This window comes from Cheilinus undulatus, linkage group 4, assembly GCF_018320785.1.
Source record: "Cheilinus undulatus linkage group 4, ASM1832078v1, whole genome shotgun sequence".
Taxonomy (NCBI): Eukaryota; Metazoa; Chordata; class Actinopteri; order Labriformes; family Labridae; genus Cheilinus; species Cheilinus undulatus.
Genome location: NC_054868.1, coordinates 21,192,909 through 21,213,499, shown reverse-complemented (window position 1 = coordinate 21,213,499; position 20,591 = coordinate 21,192,909). Strand labels below are relative to the sequence as shown.

General features: G+C 40.9%; 1 protein-coding gene across 2 annotated transcripts in view; it reads right to left on the bottom strand.

Moving 5' to 3' along the window:
- Positions 1 to 458: 458 nt before the first annotated feature.
- mxi1 (max interactor 1, dimerization protein) overlaps positions 459 to 20,591 on the bottom strand; it is a 45,181-nt gene continuing 25,048 nt past the window's right edge. For both annotated transcript variants that reach the window (XM_041785138.1, XM_041785139.1), the window contains exons 4-6: positions 9,485 to 9,599; positions 7,475 to 7,673; positions 459 to 4,786 (exon numbers count right to left, since the gene is read on the bottom strand). In XM_041785138.1, coding sequence (XP_041641072.1) covers positions 4,623 to 4,786; positions 7,475 to 7,673; positions 9,485 to 9,599 — 478 coding nt within the window. In that variant the 3' untranslated portion in view covers positions 459 to 4,622. The remainder of the gene's footprint in view (positions 4,787 to 7,474; positions 7,674 to 9,484; positions 9,600 to 20,591) is intronic.

Here is a 20,591-nt window from a genome sequence, read left to right as displayed (position 1 = left end):
GACATATTCTTAGAAACAACCTAGTGTTTCATCAGTTTGAGTTACTGTGTGCAGATTGGGGCTGCACGGCAGCAAAGGGGTTGGTGCTGTTGCCTCACAGCAAGAAGGTCCCTGGTTTGCTTCCCGGTCAGGGCCTCCCCGTGCATGCGTGGGTTCTCTCTGTACCCTGCCTCCTGCCCGACGACAGCTGGGATAGGCTCCCCCCAAATGGGAGAAGCGGTACAGAAAACAGATGGATGTGCAGATTTAGTTGTGTCAACCTCAAAGTAGGGCAAAGTTTTACACCACCTTTGGCTGGGAGATATTGCTGAATGTGGTAAAGAGACATCACTACGACATATTTTTATTAAGAAGTAGTCACAGAAGCTCGTTTGAATGTAAGGTGTTTTTTAAGGTGTCTGTATTCCACTTTCAGCCTCAAAACAAGGCATAAAGAGGCCACTGGAGTCATTCAGGTTTGAAAATCTTGGTGTTTTTATTGTAAGTATTGCATCTTCAACTTACACAGCTAGAATCATCATCACCATCAGACTGCATGTTTTACAAAGGATGGCCACAGGTTCAGAACATCAGGAGGACTCCCTACTCGTCTGTTTGGGCTAGAAAGTCAACTTCCTGTGAGACCGACGCCAGCATGGAGTGTGGCTTACTGAAAAAAATAAAAAAATACTGCAACTCCCACTTTGTTGGAGCTGGTACACTTCTGGCCAAGCTGCAAATCTGAACTCAACATTCCTGGGAAAGTTAAACCCTGACCTGAACCGGAGTATGGTGCACATGTCTACACCTAACCTGAAACACAGAGGTAAAAATATAGCTTTGTGATCACCAGCTTATGAAGATATGATATTGTGTTGAATCTGCAGCACAGCCAGAAACTAGAATAACTCGGGCTGATCCATGAGCAGTCTGCAGTTATGACAGTTTAACTCTGCAAAAAATATATCTGCAAATTATGTAACAGAGCCTTCAGTTTTTACGCTTTCTACTGGACAGACTTATCTTTTTTATGACAAATCACAAGTCTGAAGAGCCCACTGAGATCAGTGCAGACACGTCATGGACCAGGTGTCTCTCTTACACTCAGCCTCAGTAAGAACACGGAGCATGCACGCACAAACACTCACATGAGAGAGAACACACCTGGCTTCAGTAAAATCTGTCCTTATTGATTGTTTTATCCCTTCTTGGAATTCAAGCTCAGACTTGTTTGCCACAGGAGACAATGAGTTCCAGAGAGTTTTCACACATTTTTTGTGATAAACAATGAAACCCAACACTAACAGAATCCTCCTATCATAGTACAACTTTTACTACATGTAGCGGAATTTCATCCACACTGCAACAACTCATATCTAAGTGGGGTTTTTGGGAGTCAAATTTCAAGTCAAAATTCAATTACACTTGTACTGAGCCACATTTAGTCAAAAGTTCATTTAAGATAAAAAAAAAAACCAATGAGACTTGAATTGCTTTAAAAGGCGGCATCACCTAGAGTGTTCCTGGGTCAAATTCCTGTTGGACAGGGTCTTTCCATGTGAAGTGCGCATGTTCTCCCCTGCTACCTGGTCTAAAAAGAACATGCTTGATAAGCTATCTGGTGGTTTTACATTGCCCGTAGCCATGACTGCTTGTTCGCCACTTCCACCTATTATACCATATCTTGTCATGGACTATGGCTTATAGTACGTGTAATGAAATACCCAGAATTTCCCCTCTGGGGATCAATAAAGTATTATCTTATCTAGTATTTTTGATCCAAAATGAGACAACTGAACCCACTTAAATTGGAGTTTTTGCAGTGTATGAGCAGTTAAATATACTTGTCATCAAACATGGGACCTTTTTTTTCTGTCAGCAGTGACGGCTCATAAAAACAACATATGAAGACAAAAAAAAGACAGAAACAAAGAGAATCTGAAGGTTAATAACTTAAACAGGGGAAGAATTAATGTAAACTATCCCTCAAAGAGAGAGAGAGATAAAGAGAGGACACTGAGGTGTTCTGAGGTGGTTTTAGAGTGGTTGTTTTTTTTTTTATATATATTCTAGCACCAAATATGGTGACTTTTTAAATCAGTGCCAACCTCAACACAGCTCCTCAAGAGCTCACAAACTCTTCACCTTAACAATGTCCTTTAGAGAAAGCAAAGGATTTGTTCTTTTGTGAATCTTTTATCCTCAATTGGAGGCCTTGTATTGTAAAGGTAAGACACGTTTTGTTGACTAAAATACAATTCTAATAGAAACTACAATCCTCGGAAAAGAGGAGAGTGGAGTTTGAGACCCCTTTAATTGTGTAGTAGCTGGCTCAGTATTTGCCAGTGAAGTCTTTGCTATCAATGAGCCTTGTGTGGAGATTATCCCCTCAATTACACACCTCCAAACACAACCAAACAGGAGAAGACAATTTTGTCTGTTAGCCAATCCAGTCCATTCAGGTCTGTGTTTGTCGGGGACTCCAGACAAGGAAGGTGACTCTTACCAGGCGAGGCTCAGCACTAGGAGCAGCTTAGGGGCCAATTACATTTCAAGTGTCCATTGAATAAAACATCAGAAAACAAAATGGCTACATTTCTTATCCCCTCCCAACCTCCCCAACCCATCCCAAGAAAGAGAAAAATAACAATGACCCATAAAATATACAATTCTTAGAATAAGGAATGAGAAATAAGCATCAAAAATAAAGAGTAAAATAAGACAGAACCAAAATAAGTTAAACTCTTTCTCCCTGTTGTTTGTGTTCTTTGAGGGATTGAGAAATAAATACTTAAAAGTATGGTGTTTTCTTTCTTTCAGGCATAAAAAGATTGATGAGAGAGAAAATGGCGGTGTAAGAAGAAAAATAAAAGACAAAGAAGTGTGGTTGAAGTGCAATTCTTAATGCCAGTGGAGTCTGGATGGCGAACATTGACATCATAAACACCCGTTTTTTCTTCCCTGCACACTTCACACGTTTCCTCCACAGATCACCATCAGTGGAATGCCACAAACAGCTTCCTCCCCAAAATCATGAACATTAAATAAACAAGAGGAAAAACTCTAATAAATAAAAGGAGTGCCACAAGAACTCTGCGTTCTCCACCAGATGTCCTACTGGGAGGTTTTCTGCAACTGGATGGGAAGTTGTTCTATTATCTTTTATCACTTTAAAAAGTATTTTTCTTTCTCAGGGCAGCGACAGAATAAAACTTCCCAATGTTTCCAGAACAAAGTGAGAGTGTCCGTGCCACATTCGCTGCCACTGTGAAGCGGGTAAAATCTTTCCAAAAATTTAAAATGCACAATAAACACAGGTCAAACAGCAACAGAGGCAACAGTTCTATCCATGAGCTCTACCTTTTTTTAAATCTTCTTTAAAGATCAATTTAATAAACTATTTGTATTTACAAAAGAAAAAAGGAAATTTGCTTTTTGGACGGTCACAGTCTTCAGGGAAGAAAAGAAAAAACAAGGAGGGAGTTCAAACTGACAAGACAAAAATGACTAAAAGAGTTATTGCTTGTTACTGCTGGAGACAAGTTTGTTGTTTGGATTTCTTCCTTGTTGCTGTTGTTGGTTTATTGTATTTACTTCTTGGTTTGTGCTGTATCCATGGACAGCTCTAAAGTAGGCAAGTGCAGGATAGCTTGTTGTAGCTGCTTGTCGAAGGGGGAAGAAACCAAAACGAAACACACAATACAATTTCCACTCTTTGTAAAAGCACTGAGCACCCACATTCGACAGGAATGCTTTTTATTCTTCTTTTGTGGTTGCTTTTCCTCCGTGCTCTGTTGGAAACAATCACGGCAGCCACACTTTGTTTGCTTTAAAAGCTTTGTGGTGGTGGATCTGATCTGCTCCCCTGTTGGTTTGTTTCACAATAGCACCAGTTCGAGCTTCTGCGGTGTAGAGCAGAGGTAATGAAAACAAAAAGGTAAGGAATTAAACTCAGGGGGTGAGGGGAGATGTTTATCAGGGCCAAGCTGCGTCAATATGGCAAAGTTCACCCACAGTGTTCATTATAGTCCAGATTACATGTGCTCCTGTTTATCCAGGCCCCAACACGACAACATTAAGATAGGATCGGCTTAATACACTCACATTCGAACACTCACCCACAGGAGAGAAAACCAAACAAAAGATCTGAATCATTTCAATATCACATGAATTTAAGTGCATTTTGGATTGATTTAGGGGTTGTGTGTATTAAAAACTCAGACTTTTTACAGGAACTAAAGGAGGTAAAATCATTTTTCAAAGCTTGGGATAAAAAACTTCTGTTTTGTACTCTTTAAATTAACTGAGTATATAATCTCCCTAATAAAGAAGATCAAATCCAGCTGGCAGTCTCGGTGTTGGGGTCCCTGGTGTGTGCATTGGTTGGGTCTGCTCAAAGTTCAGAGGTGAGGAAGAGCTCTGAGTGGAGCATCGCCACCAGCACCACAGGGGGACAAGAAGGGAAGAAACTAAAAGCTTGGAGCAAAAGAAGGTGCCAACAAGAACGCCATTAGCTGTGGCCTCCGTGGGTTGTGACTTGATACGTATGTAGACGTTGCTCAATGGACAAACGGATGGGAGGGCAGGCAGGTTTGGCAGGGAAGTGGAGGTGGTGGTTGTAGAGGTGGAGTTGGTGTGGAGCTCTAGGAGGAGAAGGCAAGTTTGACACTGCAGGAGGAGTAGCCCTCGTCACTGGCCATGCTCTGCAGGCTGCTGTGGTCGTCCAGGTCGCTGGTGCTGGCTGTGCTGACGCTGTCCAGCTCTCCATGGGAGAACTCCGTGCTTTCAACGTCCACCTCGATCTCCTCTGCAGAGGAGGGAGAGAAGAAGGAAACAAACACATTTAGTATACAGGAAGCTTATTGGTGGTGTAAACATTGGTTAAAAATCTACTAGTCATATGCTCATGCTGGATTTTTGTTTCGCTTTTTTATATCTGTTCCTTTTCTGCACTTTTTACTAGGTTACTGTAAATGTGGCTGGTATTTGTGCATACTTGGAAACTACTGAAAAATTCCAGCGAATTTACATGGATGTCTTTGCTGACATGTTGGTTAATGTGCACCATCCTAACAAGAATCAAGAAGACCAATTTTTGTTTTTTTTTACCAATTAATTTTAAAGTTATAAAGTGAAGACATAATATAAAAACAAATTTAAAAGACTTACAAGCCTTTAAAGGCTTTTACTACACATGCCTATCCTGATTTACCAGTTGGACTATTTCACAGACACATGGCATTGGATATGTCTCAAATCCATCAATTGCTCTTTGAAAATGTCTGGGAAGGACAGAACCTTTCAGAAAAATCTTTAAAGGGTGATTGAATGAACTTTTTGTCTGCCTCCTTCATTATGGGCTTATTGGAGTGACGATGTATGACATAGTTGGAATGTGTAGCTCTAGCCACAGTAGCTGCTACAGGTGCCAACTATTACCTGAACCAGTAGGTGTATAAAACTCATGCCCAAGCCAGTCAGGAGAAGAGCAAAACATATTTTCTGCCAAGAAAAGATTCACTGCAATCCTTTGCTCTTCTTTTATAAAGAAATGTTGTCCAGATCTGATAAAATTGCTTCTGTAGCTACATCAGAGCTAATGATTCCATCAACAGCCATTGTATACCGGCTTACAGCAAAGCTAAACCCCACCTGTAATTACTGCAAACTCGTGCTGATGCCAGTCTGGAGGAGAGCAGAAACACATTTCCTTCCAAGAAAAGCTTTCAGTGTAGTTCTTTGCTCCACTTTTAATAAAGAAATGTGGTCTAGTTCTGATTAATACTGCCACCATACTACAGCTACATCTGAGCTCATTGCTACCAGCTTGTAGAACTAAACCCCGACCTGAGCTACTGCCTCATTCTCCTGAAATGATGCTGATTGGTCCGTTTACACAGTGCTTTGACATGGTTAGCAACAAGAACAAAGCATCTAACAAAAGACAGAGACAACAGAACAATAATACCCAGAAACATCAACAAAACCCAACAGTTTAAGAACAGAAAACATGATCAAACACTGATCAGTGGAGTACAGGCATCACAGGTACCATGAAAACAATAAAACATAGGAGCCTAGTTCAGATCAGTTAATCTGTAGTTGAAATGAAATTAAACAGTGAATTGGTGGATAATTATGAGATTAAATGGGATGCAAATGTCTGTATAGTATCAGAAGAAACAATCTGTCACTGATAATGACCATATATTTATTTTATTTATCACTAACATCAGGCTGAAACCTTGTATCTCAATTTTTCATTATTTTAATTTGTTTTATAAATCAGTGCCATAGGTCGCCCTTACCTCTGTTAGTGGTTTTAACCAATTGTAAAGCAATAAAATATGTCAAAAGATACATTTTTTTCATTCCCTGAAAAGTGGTCATTTTGGAGACACCAGTCTTTGGCCCAACACCAGCATCATGAAAGTTCCACCTGGCCTAAATATTTTTTTAAGATATTAGAATGTGCTGAGTTTGAGCTCTGAGATGCTTTTAAAAGAGCTGATGAATTATGGTTGGCTATTTGGGTATTTATATCTCACACTGGGGCATTTACTATAGTTCTGTGGCTTAATTAACATAACAGAGGTGCTTTCTATTTTTTTCCACTCATTATTAAGTCTTTAGTTAAACGGCGAGGGGCTTCTTATTGGTCTTTGCCCTGGGCCTCCAAATCACTAAAACCAGCCCTGCCTCACATCTGCAGCTCTCCAGACACATTGTTTCACCCTCTCTCATTTTGGAGCTTTGGTTTTATATTCCTGCTCTTTTGACAATATTTATGATCATTAGTGCATTAAAGATCAAATAAACACGTAGGTTTGAACAACTTCCACTAGATATTAAATATTACGTTATCTGCACATGTGATTTGTGTGTGTTATGCTCGCTGATGATGATGCGCATTGGCATAATTGTCATAAGATATGGGTGTGAGAGAGCATCGGCAGGAAGTGGCTGGAGACAAAATCAAAACGAAGAAATGGGAAGCTTCAATTTGAACATAAGACGGCACACCTCAATGACTGAGCTTACTGAAGAGACACACCACCGGCGGACTTCCTCTGCTCTCTTCTCTTACACACGCTTCTCCATGGAGCGCATCTGACGGTAATAATATATGGATTTAAAATAATAAACTTTTAAATTTGGAAGTTAAAGCCTGTCTTCTTGTGTGGGTAACAGATTTATTGATGTGACCTACCATGAGCCGCATGTTGAGTATCTGGATGAGAATAATAAAAACTAAATCAGCTTTCTTGTTCTGATTTTATTCAACCAACTGAACCCTTCCGGGAGAGTTAATTTCAAACCTCTATCCAGGAAATGTGTGTTCATTATTTGAGCAACACCTCAGCTCATACAGAGTCCCAGAGAGGTACTGATATCACAACCTCTATGTCACTAAATGAGAATGAGCAGCTGGAGACTCTGATGGCCTCGTAGTGGCTAAATTAAACTCCTGTTTAAAGGCTGGAGCTACTCTCACCTTGGTCAGAGTCAGAGCGGTCAGAGCAGAGGGTGGAGCCCACACTGTCCATGCGTATCCTCTCGCCCTCTCCTGGGCTGCTCTGGGCCGCAGCACTGCTGCCTCCCCTCAGCAGCTCCAGCTGACGTTGGAGGTGCCTCTGCTCCCGCTCCAGAGACTCCAGCTGGTACTGGCTCTTCCTGTCTGTCTCTTCAAGTTTCTGCTCAGGTGAGAGGGGGGAAATGGGGGGGGGGTGAATCAGATATTAGATATTATGTGTGTCAGGGAGCAGAGCCAGGCTACAATGCACTTGTAAAATAGCGTAATGGAAAAAAGAAAGAGAAAAATGAATTAAGGTTTAAGGTTAGACATAAGTTGCAAGTGGAGTAGGCCAATAAAGAAATATCAAGGAGATAAGATTGAGAGAGAGAGAGCAGGAATGACAACTTAACCAGCAGAGAGCAGAGAGAGATACTTAAGACAGATGTGTTTAGTCTGTAAGGAAACTCCTTTCATCTCTACTGGCTGACAGAATACAAATATAGCAGCACAAACACACTATCTCCCTCACCTGTTTAAGCATTCAGTCATTTAACTTGTTGTGTCCCCTGGCTTTTCCACCTGCCAGCCCTCAAACCCCACAAGAATTTCTCTCACTGGCAAGTTTACACCCTCTTTATGCTTTCCTCCATTATTTCATTTGATAGGGGCCATGATGGGAGCTGGTACAACTGTGTTGCACTCTTAACCTTGCAGCATTGGTCACTGACGGTGACGAGCACGACTCCCACTGATGGGCCAAACAATAGGCCATCAACAAGAAACAGAGAGACTTAACTTGTAGAAGTGCAGAGTGTTGGTGGTTGTAGTGAGAGGAGGAGGAGGAGGAAGGGGGCACAACAACAATATTGGCTTTATCCCCTCTCCTTTCTCTCTGTTATGTGAGTACTTGTTTCACCAGGCTTCTCACATGCAGACTGCTTAATCTCAGGCAGTCACATGCCTGTTTTTAAAGTGGAGGCGAAAGCGTGAAGCAGGATGTCTTAATGTGTTACATGCTCTTCAAATCAGGCACCAGTGTCCATCTGGATACTGGTGATAACACTCTACAAGTACAGTTAAGAGTAGGCCTGGATGGCATGGCTTAAATGTCATATTGGCTGGTTTGATTATATCACAACATAGAAAGAAGATAATGCTTTTAAATGCATACCAAGTATTACAACCCACCTCTTTAATTGGGAACTAGAAAACTTCCTATGAACACATTGTCTAAATTGTAGCATCAACAGTTCCCTTCTCAACGCTCTTCAATATATAAAAATACTTAAATGATCTTGCAAATAATTGGTTATTTATACCAACATATTGATACATTTTCCCCTAATCCTCAAATTTTCTTGCTGACCTTGAACACATCATACTATCATCATCATACATTAGTGAGCTTGTTAAGTTGCACTAATTTATGGCTATCCAGCCAATTTTTACACAGACTTCATCTTTAACTGATCTGATGGACTTGCTGTCAGTGACAGGCCTACTGAATTCTGTCCGAGGTACTTCTGTCTTGTCCTTGTCTTTGTCTAATGTTGTTTTTCACTGAGACACGAAGTATTCCCCAAAAGGTGGCATTTTAGTGGGGTATATTCAGGCTGTTGCTGTTGTTTGCTGTGGTCTTCTGGTTGCCAGGACAGTGTGGGTCGAGCTCCTGTTTTCCTGTTCCTGTATGAGCTCCACATTAAGTAGACGTCTGTATCATACCCAGAGGCCTGCACCGAATTGGTGCAATACAAATACATGTACCTATAAACCCCTACTTAGAACAGCGCAAGTAGGTGATGAGAAATCTCTGCAGAAGGTAGTCAAATCTGACAGTAAAGGTCAAAACCAGTACGGTCTCAGCAGGGACATGGCACATCCTAATCTGGCTCCCATCTTTATTTAGTTACTTTGCAAAATACTTGCTGTGTGTGTCATCAGTGTCTAATCATGAGCAGCTACAGATGTGGGTGGGCTCATTGTCCTTACCTTTATGTGTGCTTTGGCTTTGTTGAGCAGGCCCAGGGTGGTGTGGCGGTTGCAGTCGGGTCCCAGAGGTATGAGGGCCTTCAACCGCTCCAGACACAGCCGCAGGTGAGCTCGTCTGCAAACAGAATAGACAGAGAAACAGACTGATTAGATAGCCGACAATGCACAATAGGTTTTGGGTGGTAAAAAGCTAAGCTAATATATCAGCTATAAAGATCATATGGATATTTGATGTTTTAAGCTACTATCTGCTGATACAGAGATCATTCCACTATTATTATGCACCCCTAGTTGGTCGAAAATGATTGCAGAATGGTTCAGAAATAAAAACTGTTGAACTATTCAAGTATGGATTGTTTTTACTCCATCTCTCTCTCTCTTAACCATCCCATCTTAACACAATAAGTATCCTATTGGATGTAGGCTCATTACAACAGACTATATTCTTACTTTGTAAGAATCCACCAGCTACAAACGAGGCTCATGTATTTTAAATCCCCGGCTTATAGTTCAACAACACAGCAGGTAACATATGATTCATGTCTCGTGTCAGCCTCGAGACGATACATTATCCTCTGCTGGTATTTGTTCCACCCAGCTTTGGTTACCCTCCTTGCCTACATGACTAACAACAAGTTTCAGCTTTGGGGCAAGGTTGGGTGCTGGGGTGGTGTAGTTGAGGAAGGAAAAGGTGTAATGGACCTTGCTTGGCTCTTCTACTCCATCATCCTGACAGTTCCTCATTCTGTGACTGCAGACAGGCTCAGGGTACTATCTATCCTGCTAATGGCTCAGAGTTGAGAGGTAAAGAGAGATAATTGTGGCTATAACACAATCAGCGCTCCATTAGCAGGAGCTGCCCTTTCAGCTAGCCTGAAGGGAACAGTGGAGAGACATTAAGAGTCAGTGGACTCAGTGGAACGACCAAGACTCAGGAACTATCTCTAAGGGGCACCCAAAGGAGACAAACCCAGGAGACCAGAGCAGGAATTCTCTGCACTGATTACGCCAGGCCAGACAGCTTCCTACTACGCTCTGCTGCTTTAAGACTGGAGGAGACGTGTGAGTGCTGGCTGGAGTGTCTCTGTGTGTGTGGGGGGGCTGCTGATAAGAACACAAGAGCAAAGCGAGCCATTACACTCGTGCAGAACGTGTGTGATTAAACGGCATGCATGAGTGCTGAACGTCAGGGGTGGGGGGATGAAAGAGGTGATGTCCCAATTCAGTCTGCAGTGATAAAAGTTTAAAAGTCACGGAACAGGTAGTACACACACGCTCACAGTCTGGGTGAGTTTGATGATAACCATCAGTTGTGTGAGGTCGTCTGCATTTGTAATCAGTTCTATGCACAGGATAGGGCAAGAGTCCAGCTTGGCTTTGTGTCTATCTGTATTGGTCTCATTTAAATACCAAACAACTCCATCCATCCACCGCACATGCACGGACTCAGATATCAGCTGGCAATTAACCACATTCCCTTTTTCGTGGCAGCCTGAGGGGGAAACACGCTGCTCCACCTGGGAGACATCTAGGACTCGCGACAGAGAGAACAGCATGGCAGAATATCTGTCCCAGAGATTCCAATCATGACTGTTTTGTTGAGCACTCTAATTAAGATTATGATTCAATCATGTGGAAACAAGGAATTAAGTGGATTTTTCTGCAATTTGCCATGTTTGCCAATAACCATTTTCAAATTAAGTAGGCCATGTACATGAAATATTTCATCATCCCTGATAACGCCAATAAATAATTTATTGTGCAGCTGTAGCTGAAGGGCTGACACACATATTTCACAACATGATAGAACACACACACTGCTAGTACTTCCAATTACAAATCTGATTTTTGCTTCCCACGATTATAAAAGAAAAAAGTTATGATTACCGTGCCACATGCTGCGATGTGCTCGTTTTGTCATGTGTAGCAACAGAGCGCACGCGCTCTCTTTTTAGAACATAGTGAGTGCTCAGTGTTGTGCCTGAATATGCTAAATGTTCTTAATTTTGGGAACAGTGAACAAAACATTTCAGTTCTAAACCAGATTGAATTGATTCAGGCTCCATGGGGAAGGGCCTACAGAGAGTTGAAAACAAGCATGTTTCACGCATGAGTTGCACGCTTCAATTGGAAGTCGAGGCGACTTTCAGTGTGCCATTTGTTGTGCTGTATACGGGGAAATAGTGACGGCTGTCCACGACTGGACTTCAGTCCCACCAGCTGCTCCTGACTAGTCAGATGGATTTGTGACATGTTTGACATTTTGGTCGTGTGACTCCTCATACTCCCACAGTGAGAGCAGAACCACAAGCAGAATCCTCAACTTTGAGGTATATTTTTCTATATAAACTGTCAGACAGCATCTGAAATCATCATGAAAACAACAGGAATTACTGTTTTAATCCAGAGCACACTCACAAACAAACAGAGACAAGCACATTCACCTGCATGCAGGGACAAGCTGAAGGACTACTTCCAAAAACACTGAATTCATCTACTGGTGTGCATACATCCTTGTTTTAAAGTTTACTCCTGTGTTGCTACTAGGGCTGGAAAATAAATTGCTAATTACATTAAATTGCAATATGGTCTGCTGTAATTTTCAAATCACAGGCTATGCAATATTTCTTTAACATGAAATTTGTAAAAAATATCAGACACAATTTTTCTTTTTTTCTTTTTTTTTTTTTTTTTTTTTTTTACAAAAATCCTACTTCTCCTCTTCATGTATATTCTCTTATTCAAAACAAGAATAAAGAAATGATTATATCCTTCAATATAGCAATTGATATCAGGCTGAAATTGTGTGAGCCAAAATTGTTAAATACCACATTTTGGTTTCACTTAATTCACACTGCTAATGTGCTTTGAGCTCACGCCTCCATTGCAAGACCTGATGTATGTTATGTTATGATAAAATGATGTTAGGTCACAGAGCCTGTGAAACCTGACAGCAATGTCAATAATCTAAAATGTCCTGACATGACTTGCAGGCTAATCACAGATGATTTTTGAAGAAAACAAAATCAGGTCTTTAAGGACCTGGGTTTTGATCCCCAATATGATCTGTTGACGAGCATTATTTCAAATTTATTTGAGTTCATATCTTTTCAACCTTTTTAGTATGGAATCTTCCCTTATGAAGTCTTTAAAACCTAAAACATGAACCCTTAATCATACAAAGCTGTGGCCTCCTCTCAAGGCAACACAATGATTTACTTGGGTCTAATCAACTGAAATTCAAACACAGATACAGTTAGTAATTGTGTTTAATAATCATGATCTGAATAATAATTAAAATAAACATGATTATGATTTTTGCCCTAATCTAGCAGCTCCACTCATAAACAGCCCTTTTTAGATATCTTAAAAGCTGTGTCCTGCTTATGCATGTGTACACATTAAGAACATGTTGTTCACATGAACTTCCTGATAAAGACTGTACAGTGAGGGCAGAAGAGGACACACACGCAGCCATGTAAGGGTGTAACAGGCGTCAAGTTAACAAACTCCAGACGTCCAGGACCACAATCTTCTTTCCCTTTACTCCCATCAAGATTCAAACAATCATTCCAGCAAACAACCTCAGATGACCTCGACTCACCACCACTCATGTGTCTCCCACCCTCTCGTCTACCCAAACTGATATGATGAATACAGAATAAGCTGAGGGGTACACTGACCCTGCAGGCATCTGAAACTCCAGACAAAATCTACCACTATGACTCTGATCTTTAAGACTGGAGCTGCTGATTCACCACTTTTTGCCAAGTCGGTGTGAAACCACAAAACATCATTCCTCACCCACATGATGTGGAAGAAAGGAGGAGGGGGAAGAAGTCCACCATGATGTCACCTCATCCAGCACACTGAGTCCTGGTTTTATCATTTCCACAGGTACCTTATGTACTGTGTGATCTCCTCTTACAGGGACACATGCTACAGGCTGGCAGCATAAAAAACACCCTGGCTGTGCCTTTTATTGATAAATAGACATGTGAGACGTGCGCTTGACATTTGTCCTAATCTCTGGGTGCAAGTTGTGCTCTGCAGTGGAGCACTGTGATAACTGTAGAAGTCCTTAAAAGCACAGGAGAGAGTGTCTGAGGACAGCATGTGACTGTGGGAGAGAAGAGACAGAATACTGGGCATACAACTTTGTAATTCACAGATATGACACTGAATTGCCTGCTAATGGAAAATCAAATTAAAGAGTCTACTCTCAGGGAGAATAAATCAACCGATTATGACCTTACAAGCACCTTAAGATAGCCATGGAGACTGGGTTATCATGAACCACCAGCACTATCTCTAACAGTCTCACTTAAGGTTTAAAGGTCATGAACTACCGATGATGCCCCTGAGAAAGAGTCCTAATCCCAGAGAAAGGCTTGTTCATCATGTCAACCCACAGCCAAAGAGCTTACACCATTTGCAGCTTAGAATATGAGTGGCGGCTTGCAACCATAAATACCTACAAGCTACTGCCTACGCCCTCAAGTAGGCACGTAGCACAGCAAGCACCAGAGCCGGCTGTTTCCCAGAATTCTTAGAAAAGACTGGTGATAGTTATAAACAGCTATGGATTCACTGTGAAGCACAATTCCATGTCCTTGGATGCTAAGGCTATGGACTAGTTAGGTAAACCTGGTTAATGGATGTGATCTCACAAGGTGACGAGCTGTGTCAGTAGGTTGCTGTAAATGTGGCTGAGGATGAGCCATCACTTTGTGCTCTTCTGGGAGACGCGTGTGCAAGTAATGACCTTTTAAAGAGGAAAAAGCTTGTAGTCAAAAGTAACGTCAATTTAAACTGCAATAAAAGCCTGTGTCCATTAACACATTTCTTATGTGCTCACAACACATGTTTAAAACAAGGCCTTTTGGTTACATTTCTCTATGCAGAAATCACTTCTTGCCCCCCAAGGGGTGTTCTCGGCTGTTGCATGATCTCATCTGTAAAGAATCAATGAGTCAAAATCATCTCAATTGGAGATTTTTTCAAAATTGTTTAGCCTTAGTTTAATCTCTCTGATACTGTGTTGGTTATAATGCGAAATGATCTATTACATGTGTCTGTTGAAAAATACATAAAACTTAAAATTCATCAAATAGCAATCCCAATATTAGGGGCAAAAATACTCAATTAGATTATCTTCCCAAATCGCTCGGCCCTATCATCAATGTCACTTTCCTCTCACTGCAGAGTCTATATCAGGAAGGAAAAGGACTTATCATGTCAACTTTATCAACACTAGTAATGAAGAGAAACTAATTTGTCTCGTCTTTGGAGGACCAGAGCTGCTGCTAATGTCAATGCAGGATTCCAGCAGCTCCTTTCAAACATGTCTCACCTCCACACTCTCATTCCTATTTCCAACTCTGTCTACTGTCCTCTTCTCCATTAAAAAAAGCATAAAAAGCTCAAAAATATGTCTTAAAAATATATAAAGCATGCCATGCTGACCACCTCTAATAGTTAATAGCTGTAGAAATGGAAGCATTGCAGGCCTACTATTAGAACTTAGCAACAGTTAGCATTGGAAACTGAGGTTGCCAGCTTAAAAGAGCTGTTAGGGGACACATACTCTTTGTTTGCAACTTTTAGCTTCAATATTTTGAGATTTAGGATTCAAAAATGCAACTATTATTAGCTCAAAGTTCAATCACAGGAAACTACATGGAATATTAAAACTTCTAACAGTGATTCGCAAGAGCGATCTACCTGTAAAAGGAAGCACGTTTGAAGATGAAAGCCTAAAGAATAAAAGGTGCAACAAGTGTTCAGAGGGAGTTAGCATTAAGGAACTATCTTTACTGCAGACTATCATTGATGTATCCTGGTGTCTGCTCTTTGTATTTCCAGTGTTTGATGAAAAGCTCAGTGAGGGGCAGGTTGCCTGAATGAAGAACTCTTCATCTGTGGCGGATTACATAACACGTGGCCAGTTGCTAACAGGACCTGTGCTCCAAACTGTCACGCACAGCAGGGAGATCAAATCCCTTGATACTAGTGCACAAGACAACACTTAGAGAAAAACCTTGTTTTTCCTTGATTCAGTTGGAGGGAGAATCTGGGTGTTTGGCAAGCCAATACAAATGTGTGCTCCATTATGTGTTTGGTTTTTTTGCTGCCTTGCAGGTATACCTCAGCAAACAAATACTTTTGAAATCCCACACTCTCTCTGGTAGTGAGGCATTCAGCTTCTGTGGACTTAACACGGATCGATTTATAATGGAGCTGGTTATTCAAAGGAAACATCACACACAGCTAAAGCTGAAACAACACATCTAAAGCTGCTGCTGATCTCCCAGATGTTCATGGGAGTTACCTTGGAGTTGAGGGTGAAAATGTGCTGCTTATACCAGCATTTATAAAGAACAGTCATTAGTTTGTTTTAAAAGAAGAGTCATAACGTCTCTTACACAATTATCTAATGTGTGCTTTCCTTTTAAAACAATCAGAACAGGAAAGCTGATAATTAAAAATCGAAGGAATCAATTTTAATTTTCTCCTTGTGAATGTCTGACATGTACCAACACTGCAAAATTAAACCAAAACATAGTTATTAGCTGTTGTGCAGCATTTACCCTCATTATTAAATCATTAGTCTGCAACATACTTAATAAAAACAGACAACTCAGGTGTGTTAAATCCTGAAGGCATGGCTTGCAGGCTCACCACAGACACAGACAGTGTCCTTTCCTCCTGAGACAATGGAGCACTTCCCCTCTTACCAGTGTGTGTTTGTGTGCAGCGCATGCATGTGTGTCTCTTTCATGCTCTCGTGTGCCCCTGTGGCTTGTGTTCCTGATGGGCCCCAGATGGGTACGCAGGCAGGCAGCTCTGCCTTTTGGCTTTGACATGTGAGCGAGCAGCCAGGCAGCCTCCGGGTCACTGCACCACACCTTTCCTCCTCTTCATCCTCAGCTCCTCTCATCCTTCCTCCATACCAGTCACGTGCATGACTGGCCCTGTTTCCTCCCAATCTAACAACTTCCTGTTCAGTTTAATCATATTACAAAGCTTCACCTCATTATAGAACTATAAAGAAAATAACATTACAGGTAACAACTTAAAGTCCTGTTTGGTTAGAATTGATCTTTAAGCAAATCTGTCGTCACTGCCGTCTCATTTTTACTGTTATGCCTGAAAACGTCAACCTGCCGCCAGTGCCACTGAAGCAGAGTCCTTTTTAAAGAAGCACTTTGAAGCTCTCCTGGTTGGTATGGGAGTGCTGCCCACTTTAGTTTCTGTGGAGCCTACGCACATCATATGTACATCCCTAATCCATGCAGAACAACAGCTTCACACTCAAACCTCTCTCGCCCTCGTATTAAAGGGCCTTTGGTGGCCCCATTGTACACAGCAATTCTGATATCTGATCTCTGTAGTGTGTGAATCCAGGATCTGACATAAACAGACATACAAATAATACTTTCCTTTTACCAGTGACAAGAAACAAATACAAGCTGGAATTTAACATCATCATGTTGACATGAGCATCAGCAGCAGTGGTGTCTTGAAAACATACAAATGATAACCACCCAGGGATCTTTATCATAAACATAGGAACTTGACCTACACTTCACTTTAAGAAACCGCATTCTTTTTTTCCATTAACTGACAGATATTATTCTCCTAAAGGTCCCTGCTGATTGGTATCAAATCTACCACACGTCTATAGCTGTAACTCTGTTCTACTGGTCACTTCTGACTACACTGAAGCCTATGTGTGTCATTTTGAATGTTTACATGCAGTTCATAATAGTTGATTTATTGAGTATGTCCACATTACACAGGGCTTTTTATATGGAACAAACCTAGATAATGAGGCTGGGTATTTGCTTGTGGGTGTCATAGACTGTAGAAGGAACTGGACAAAGCCTGTGTAACGTCAGCCGTCTGCTTACAACAGGTGAACTCAAACAGCTTTCGAAACCAATCCGTGGTGGCTACCATATTGAAATCGCTGTCTCAACCGAACTTTGGATCAACCTAACGGCAGGCAAGAGCCTGGCCACTGAGCTCGACTTCCTGTCTGATAGCTACCTAGCATTCTGGTCAGATAGGGATCTTCTGCCAGTCAAGCTAATTGTCAATAACATGAGACACGCCAATCAGTGCGCAGTGAGGTTTTTCCTAAATATAATTGAAACTGTTGTGGTACAAAAAAATTCACCCCCCTGTACAGTTAGAGCACATGAAGACATTAGCTAATGAGACAAGTTTGGTTTTTTAACCAGGCTGTAAACCAGTTTATTTCTAGCGTAAAAAACTTTTAACATGTGTGGTGTATGGGACCTCCAGTGTTTCTGCAGCCAGCCTAAAGTGGACACTCGCAGCATAGCAATCAGGACCGTAGGTTGCCGCTTGGTGGGTGTACACACTAGGGATGCACAGATGCATCCGTTCAACATGGATGTTGACCAATATCGACCTGTTCACAAAACTCAGCCATTTGCCAAATGATTTGGCACGAACAGACATCAGTTACCAATGTAGAATATTGATTCCTGAATAGAGCAGTTATTCAGGTTTGACAGAGATTAACATAACATTAATATTTTAACTTATTGTCTGACAAATCACATTTGTTAACATGAAGTAGGCCTGGTTAATGATCTACACTGGAGCCAGTCAGCATATTATTTGGTTTAACTCCCAAATGGCTGTTGCTCTATCTGTCTAAATATCTATGTAAGAGCAGAACATTTCAGATTGTTACAAATCACAAGCAGTGTCGAATATCTTTTTTGGGTTTACTTTGACACTAAAGTAGTTCCTGTGTTGGAAAGACTTTGACAGAATTTAAAAAGTGACCTTGGAAGTCTTCTTTCTTTATAAAAAATTGCAGTTGCTGCAGGCTTTAAGAATTCCAGCAATTTGTCACGCATTTTGGTACACACATAGCAAACAAACTGTTATTGAGTTACTACTGAGACAATTTGTTTTGACCTGATCTTGTCTGATGATAACAACAACTAGCACTCCAGTATTTTGCTTTTTCCTCTTAATCAAATAGTTCCATGATACCTCAACATTTTGGTGACATGAAACTCTTTCAAGGGTTGGTCTGGATCACTTTATGGCTGACATAACTTGTCTTGCTCTGATGCAACCTGATAATTTGAAGATACCTTGTGATGGCTCAGTCTGTGATCAGAAAGCCAACCAGAAAAGTATTTCATCAATTACTGCCTGTTCACTTTAGACACAGACTTGTGCAACAGGAAGGTATTCTATTGTCTGCTGGCAGTATTAAAAGGACAAGAGAAAGCATTTGATGGATTTGCATGCTATTTCTTTTTGTCAATGACTAAAATGCAGAATATAGCAATAAAAGAAATGCCTTTAGAGTGGCATAGACAGACTGAAGTGCTTTTGTTTAGAAAGCAAAAGAAGCCTAAAAACAGCACTGACAATGCCGCTACTTTTGCATCACCATTAGCAGATGCAAGGGAAAGAAGAGGGGAAAAAAACATGGCTGCCCTAGATTCCAAACTTGTGAATACGTAAATAATGGATCACTTCTCATGCCATCCAAGATGTCTGACATAATTACTGGACATGCTCTTAAAAGCGAGGGTCAGATTTCCAGCCCAGATACCAGTCAATACTCACTTTGGCAAATCCCACACTCTCAAACCCATTTGACATGCACATGAACACACACACACACACACACACACCCTCCCTATTTGACCTACTTCTAATACATGCAGAGGGGGAGGAAATCTGACCCTTCACCCAGTTATTACACTAATTACACATCACCAATGGCCGTCTCAGTGGTAAATCTCCTAAATTGACATGCAAGAGGAAATTAAGACATCATTACGACGGCCCTGTCAGGGAGGAATGGAAGTAAGAACTTTGCTTTGGAGTTCTTTTGTTCCTCTCCTTACATCTTCTCTAATGTCAGGGCTCACTTAAAGCAGCCGCTAATCAAGATTCACAGGCATGTCACAGATTACTGGAGTGATTAAGAGTATTTTGTAATGCAAAGCCTCATTTAAATTGTACTAAGCCCTGTCCGTTGGGCTCTACATGAATTCAGCAGCAAATTGTCTCACTAGGAGGAGGATGACTAAATCAGGATGATTAAATCAAATGCAGGGTGTTTTTTTCTGTGCTGTGATAATTATTTTCCAAAATGTTCCAGATCCATTATTACAGAGTTAAAAATAGCCAGCATGAGAAGCTGGTCACCTCAGATCCACATAGCACGCTAATTCCCACAGATCATACATGAAAAAGCAACGTGAACATGTAGCACACTGATCTATGCTCTCCAGATGGCTGCATACAATATACATGGAGAGAGGCGGGACTCAATCCACATTGCAGCTTAAACACTTGCTGCCTATAATGCTTTGCAGTAATGGCAGGTTGTTCTGTTAAACCCACAACTCTTTTAAAAGTTGGAGAAGCGAGAGCACAACAATTACAAACATTTTCAGGAGGGACGTAACCACTCATGATACAATCCATATCAAAGTAGAGTTCAGTATTTTTTTTCTACTTCATAAAGAGATTCAATTGAAGTCAATTCATGAATACAAATTATTAGTATTATTCTAATTCTCTGAAAAAAATATGATATTCAAATAATCCTTTTTCATTTTTGTTTTTCCACCTTATGGCCAGGATTTCTTCTGCAGCTATGAATGTGGGTTGAACTTCCAGTACAGTAACAGCATTAGAAAGAACACAGTTACCCAGTGGCTTACCAAAGTGACTAGTGGTTGTTTTGAATAAATACTTTCTCAATTTAATAAGTACTCCTCATTTTTTAAATCAAGCATCCAGCTTAATGTTACTATGAGCTGAAAGTTATGCATTATTCTCTGAAGCGCCTGAGTCCTGGTACTTGTTGCTCTATTCATGGTACTACTAAATAAGGTCAAATATGTGCCTTTTACAATGGTGCTTTAACCATGCTGTTTAGTGTCTGAATGCATCAGGGGTGTGATTTTTTTAAATTAATTTAATATTTACAGAATTAGACCGAAAGCACCAGTGGTTGCGCCCACATTTCACATAAAGTGTAACGTGGGCAAGGATGTAGGTGGACTAATGTAAGAAATACTAATAAGACCTTTAG